The 6725-nt window shown below is 44.4% G+C and overlaps 1 protein-coding gene across 8 annotated transcripts in view; it reads right to left on the bottom strand.

Annotated features, from left to right (window-relative positions):
• Positions 1 to 1189: 1189 nt before the first annotated feature.
• Positions 1190 to 6725, bottom strand: part of LOC101941157 (uncharacterized) — a 43185-nt gene continuing 37649 nt past the window's right edge. For 6 of the 8 annotated variants that reach the window (XR_010590207.1, XR_010590210.1, XR_010590212.1 and 3 more), the window contains one exon: positions 1190 to 6032. Coding sequence is in view for 1 of the 8 variants with exons in the window: in XM_065556421.1 (XP_065412493.1) it covers positions 5855 to 5896 (42 nt within the window). In the remaining 7 variants the exon portion in view is untranslated. The remainder of the gene's footprint in view (positions 6033 to 6725) is intronic. The other 2 variants (XR_010590208.1, XM_065556421.1) reach the window with 1 other exon arrangement.

The raw sequence follows: 6725 nt of genomic DNA, 5'->3' as shown, positions 1-6725 counted from the left end.
TTGGGTGCCTTCTGCTCCCATTCTCTTCTTTGGGATCTCTATCTGGACTACATAGTCACGTGGCACCATGTGCCATGACTCCTATGATGCACCCACACCGCTCACCAAGAGGGGAAAAGGTGGTGCAGTATGATTGAAATGTGATTTGGCCCAACAGTCTGGCCCAGAGAAAAGAATGGGATTGTAGGACCAACCTCCATGATACGGGACAGTGCCATTTTGAATCAACATTCTAGTTTTTGACCAAAATATTTTCAGTTTCAATATTTTTGTGAAAAAGTCAACCTTTTCCAGTGAAAAGTTAGATGAAAATGAAAACTGGATTTGACAAAACTACAGGAGAAAAAGGCCTATTTTTCCAAGCAGTTATAATGTTCATAGTGGCTTGCCCTGAAGGTAGGAAATGTTTGTGCTGTGTTACACACCATTTCTTTCTGTAGGGTTGTTCATGAATGATTTTACTTACTTGGAAGAAAGGAATGCCTTCTTTGGCCTAGCAGCCAGTTGTGCTTCCAGAACCACTTAGCACCTGCTCAACTTTCCAGTGGTTGTGAGTAAAAATACAGGAGGTTGGTTTAGGTAGAATCCTGTGGTTTTGTGTCCCCTCTCTTAGTCTTGGTTACCATTCCCTCACTCTCTTTTCTGATGCCCAGCCACGATGCATCAAGTGGCAGGGAGCCAAGACACTCTTTCACCACATGCCATCCAGGTGGGGGAGGGGAAAAGAAGCTCAATTGCACTGACCTACCTGCAGGAACAGTAAGTAACTTCCCAGGAAGCCTCCGGAGCAACTTGGATGTCACATTACAACATAAACTAAGAAGAAAATACTGGTTGTGATGGGAGTGGAGCATTTCATCCAGATGCTGTGTGAGTATCATGCATGGAACATGGGTAGTGTATGTTACATTTGCAGCTACTACCTATCATGGAGCAAGAGACTTTGGTTTGATGCCTCAAGGTCAAGCATAAGATTTTACACGCCACAGGGATTAATGGTAATAGGTGTAGTTTGCATCTTGGGAAAGGCTCCTCTGCTCCATTTTCGCTGGGTGGAGTCAGTTTTTTCCTGCAGTGTTGCATGTATTCAAATGGATCGTATGTTAAATCTTTTTCTCAGACATGTTTGTGGTCAGACAGCAGTCCAGGGGTTAATGATACAAATGAAATAAAAGGCACCGAATGTAGGTTCAGTTATAAAAATGAACTTTTTTTATTGAGCCCAACTGGCAGTGAATTTATTGAGTCAAATTAGCAACAAATTAACTGAGTCAAACTGGCAAAATATATTTTTAGTCCTGAGTAGTTCTCCTGAGAAAGGCAAAAACCCAGAGGGAAAACCCCTCTTTTTAAAGAGGGGAAAAACTCTGGGAAATTCCTTTCTGACCCTCTAGGCAGCGATCGGAAAAATGCCCAGGAGACCAAAACAAAAAACTAAAGTATTAAATGAAAAATACAAATATATCTGTTATAAGCAAAAGAAAGCGAGCAGAATGATGTCCTGCCAATACATAAACTGGGGTCCAGATTCTCAAAGGTGCCTAACTCCCATGACCTAAATGCCTTTGAGGATCTGGGCTTGGGTTACCAAAGATAGTCTGGTGACAAAGCAATGACCAGCCATTTTTACCAAAATAGAAATTAGCAACCACTGTTTCTATTTATGGCAAGCCACAGTGATATGACAATGGAAAGCAGGCTAAGGGGAACATACACACTGCTTAGCTTTGAAAATAAAATCCACGCCAACCCAGTAAACCCAGTATCTTTTCAAAAGATAAAAAGCTAAGTAATAAGATATCAAGAAGATTGAATATATATCAAATATAAAAACCTCTATATCAGAATTCCTTGGCTCCAACTTTCGGGCTCTCCAGCCTATCTTCTATTACACCATTAAGGAGTTTTCCACTCCTTTTTAAAAAATATCACAGAGCATTGTACCAAACACCCCCCCACACACACTCACACACCAACATGCACACTCCTCCAACACACCATTGCACCATCCACATCTCACACACCTTTGCACCATCAACATATCAGCACGCTCACAACACACCAACATGTTTTAGATGTTGTTCGAAAATATGTGCTCTAGGAATTATTTTGGGAAAGTTCTAGAGCCTGTGTCATACAGGCGGTCAGACTAGATGATCACAATGGTCCCTTCTGGCCTTGGAATCTATGAATACATATCACACAATCCACTGTATAAGATTTTTCCACGTTTCTGCCCAGCAAACACTGGAGTAAGCCCCACCGCTATCTCCTCCCTAATCCCTGCACTCACATTCCCCTTTTCAAGACACACCTCATTCTAGCCATTCACCTCTGTCCTCCCCTTCGAAATGAGATGGAAAAGTTTCCTTTTGTTTACTTCTGAATTGCATTTTTCATTTTATTTTAGTTTTTGGCCACTGAAATAATACACTTGTTTTCAGACTTTCCCTCTCATTTCTATAACTTAAACACTTTTCCTCCTTCTTCACGGGAAGAGGTGAGAAAAAGAATTAAATACAAAAACAACCCCATACGTTCCCCTTCTCTCTTTTTTCTCAAAAGAAACTTTTTTAAATTTGAGACTGCATGGTCTCTCACCCACTTTCTTTCTTGTTCCTTTGCCACTGACTGAAACAGAATGAATGCCAAGATTTTGTTTAGAGGGGTTGTGGGTTTTTTTTTTCACTTTTTCCATTTTTTTCCCTTTTGACCCACCTTTTCCAAACTCCCTCATAGCTCCAATCCTACAAACATGTATGAATGTGCTTAACTTTACTACTCTGAGTAGTTCCATTGAAATCATTGGATTACTCCCACTAGTAAAGTTAAGCATGTGAAAGATGTTTGCAGAATCAAAGTTGAAATTCAGAAAAGTGGCAACAAGAAAAATGAAACGACACCTCTTTGTAACTTTTCACTTTTTCTTCTGCCATGCCATAACTTTTGCAAAAGTTTGAGACATTTTGAAAAGTAATGTATTGGCAAAAGGAAAAAGGAAGGGGAGGGAGCTAAAAGGAACATAGACACACCCCAGCTCTCCTCAGATATTATTTAGTTTCTTGCACTCAGTGACAAAATAAGTGAGAGAAACCCTACGACAACCAGAAATTTTGAAAGTCTATATAATAGGATTGTTATGCCGGAGCCTGCTCTGAGTCAGTGTGAAGCAATGGAAACAGCTGCAATCATGGCTGAGAGCACTTTGTTCAGAATATCACCAGGAGGAATAACCACTGAGTTTTGCGATATGTTAATATCCCATTTTTAAGTTCTCAGCCATTTTGACTTTACAAATCACACTTGTGCAGTGTACAGCTACAGTATGGAATGTCTGTGCCATGCCAAGAGACCTAGACCATTGTGATATCAGGATAATACAACCAATCACCACCCTTATTCTATAAGCTAGTTTGCATGCAGCAATTTCATTGGTTGTATGAGGGAGACTGCACTGAAGGTGGACCAACTGCCCAACCTGTGTGCCCAACTGTCACGTGCACAAAATACAAATCTCCCAGCTCAACTCTTTCTACATACAAATCAACACAACTAACACACACAGCCCCTCACCACAGCATACACCCTTCATTTATTACCTGCACAAACTAACAACTGTCCCAACACAACACACACATTTTCCCACTCGCACTCATACTTACCATAAACTTGAGAGGCAAAGCTGCAGGTCCATTTCTAGCTCAAAATGAGATTTTTTTGGGAAAACTGGTCTATTTCTAACCTTGATCGAGATCAGTTGAAGGAATAGTGTGAAAAAGATCAGGACTGAATGAACATGGGGAATGAATTCTTCATTTACCTCAGTAGAGAATGAATGAAGATGAATTATTCTGAAAAAAATCTTTGGAAAGAAGTCTGAAGAAAACTTCTATGTAAGTCTTCCACACCGATTTGGCCTAGGTGCCAAGTGAAGCTGACAGGTAGTTTGGAGGTTTTCCCCCATCTCATCTTTCAAATTCTCAAACCATGAAATCTTGTACCTTCTAGCGATCCATTACCAGGCTATGGGGTACATTAAGCATGGTGAGCAGAGCATGATTCTACTCTGAAAAGTGACTTTGACTCTCAAGGTACATCTACACTGTAATAAAAGTCCCACAGCATGTCTGCAGCTGGGCCAGCTCAGCTGACTTGGGCTCATGGGAGGGATGGGTCTCAGAGCCCAGACCCTGAATGTCTACACTGCTATTTGTAGCCCTGCAAGCTCAAGTCAATTTAGCTGGGCTCTGTGACTGGGTACTGTTTTTTTTATTGCAATGTAGACATAACTTCAGTGATTCCCTGTCAAATGTGCTCAGTTTACAGGAAAAAAAGGCAGAACTGCTGAATAAGGTGCCACTTTTATATAGTCTACTTCAGGAATCGGTAACTGTAGCAAGGCTCCCTGCTGCCCCGGAGGGGGATGAGCCTCTCTGGATGCCAAAGTGGGCGGTGCCAGCAAACCCTGCGCCCGCCCCTCAGAGATCAAGGCGCAGGACAGGAAGTATAAAAGCCCGACTCCAGAACTCACTTGTCTCTCAGCCACCGGAGTGACCAGACGCTTGTGGCGTAGCTCCTGGTGGGGAGACCACCACGATTGGTGGCCGACCCGAGGACTGGCCATACCAGCCAACACCTGATACTAGCCTGAGCCCAGAGAGGCTGCCGAGCCTACCGCTCGCCCATTACCCCAAGGAACTGCCTGACCTACCATGTGCCAGTTACCCCGAGGAGCTGCCAAACCAACCGCTTGCCAGCTATCCTGAGGAGCCTATGGGGTGTGACTCCACGGAGGATGCCGTCCAGACCCAGGTACCTCTAGAGGGGGAGATAAGAAGTAGTCTGGGGGCAGCTGACCCGAGTCTGGCTGCAACATTGCCAGAGCCAATGTCACTGTGTTGTGGTCAGGATCCCCACTGACACAGCAGGGGGGTTTCTGCCGCTGCTAGGGCCCTGGGCTGGGACACAGTGGGGTGGGTGGGCCTGCATCCCCCTGCCATCCACCTCACGGGTGGCAGTCTCCCCCTCTCCCTGGCTGCTCAGAGCCAGGAGCCTGGGGTTTGCTGTTCTGACTGTTTGTTTGTTGCCCCGTCCTGACCCAGGGCCTGGGCTTGCTAATATTGAACTGTTTGCTCAGCCCCTGCCAGAGGGCCGGAGCTGCTGACTGTTTACCGCACAGCCGAGCTAATTCCCTGACACACCTGATCAAAGTAGTGAGGCAGTCTGGCTCCCCGCCGCCCTGTAGGTGAACGAGCCCCGGCCAACCAGTCTACAGCAATCTTTGGAACACGGCCCATCAGGGAAATCCACTGGCGAGCTGGGATGGTTTGTTTACCTGCAGCATCTGCAGATTCGGCCAATCGTTCCCACTGACCGCGGGTCACCATTCCAGGTCAATGGGGGCTGCGGGAAGTGGTGGCCAGCACATCCCTCAGCCTGCGCCGCTTCCCGCAGCCCCCATTGTTCTGTAAGTGACTTTCTTCTAGAACAAAGTGTTCGGGGGAGAGAGGGGAAGCAGGGGGAGAAGAGATCATCTTCCCTCCAGGTATCTCTTGTCTCATGATCAATCCTTATCTCTTACACACAAAAAATGACCTTATTTTCATGGGTTCTGTTTTGAGGGTGGCTGTATGTCACAAACACATGGCTATGAGACTCCAAATTTGTATTATAAACTCTACCCTGGGTCTTGAACGAGCATTTCAAATCTCAAGCAGATCATTGTATCTTTGTTTGTAGGGAGGACTAAAAATTCAGTTTTAAGCAGAAACCATGTTGTATCCTAAGTTCTGATACTCTTAATACTGCCTCATGATCCCACCTGAGAACCACTGACCTAGAGGATACATACCTTTCATTCCTGGCTTTCGGCTTCTGGAGCCTCATTTAACGGTATCTACATAGGAAAGCAATGAAAATGTAAAAATGTTTGAAATTTGTTCAGCTGTGTTAGCCATCACCTCAAGTGTCCCTTTAACCGTGCTTGCTGGCTCGTCAGTTCTGCAGCTCTGGCCATCCAAGGACTGTCATAGCTAGAATAAGAATAAATAAAATTTGTCATCATGATACACATTATGGCCTTTACATGAACACAAAGAAATCCATGCACTAAAGACACCATAAATAGCTTCCATTCCACCAGTTTGTGGTGTTCATGCAGCATCCCGCATCAGAAAGCTGCCCTGAAGTGGCAGGTGGGGCTTCCTCTGATGTAGAAGAATCCTCAGGTGTTTTAAAAGATGGGATGGCGAGTTCTATGCCACCTGATCAACCTAAGGAGATGAAAATGGCAGGAGGGGATGGGGCTGGCAGAGTGGGCTGTAAGGCATCAGCGCCAGATTAAGTCAATTCAGGTCACTGTGGAGGCCCACCATGCCACTAACTGATTATTCATCTAGACAAGTCCACAGGTCTATTGTTATAGGCTCTCTGCAAACTCAGGCAGGCTTCACTGTATCAGTTACACTAGGCTCATGTTTCAAGCTCTTCTTCACAACCATGAGGGATAGAAACCTGTTTTTAAAAAACTGCCAAGATTCTGATGTTATCAGGTGTCTTCAGGATTCATAATAGCCATGCTGAGCTCTAGTCTGAGAGGAAAGAGTATACGTCAGTATAATATATTGTAATAATTTGAGATTGCTACCTGTTGACTTGATAATAATAGTTTGAATGTATTTAGCCCAAGCCAGGATTCAGTTAATACCACTCCAACAGGAAGCAAT

This window comes from Chrysemys picta, chromosome 9 (assembly GCF_011386835.1).
Source record: "Chrysemys picta bellii isolate R12L10 chromosome 9, ASM1138683v2, whole genome shotgun sequence".
NCBI classification, from domain to species: Eukaryota; Metazoa; Chordata; order Testudines; family Emydidae; genus Chrysemys; species Chrysemys picta.
This window is presented reverse-complemented; position numbering and strand designations above follow the sequence as displayed.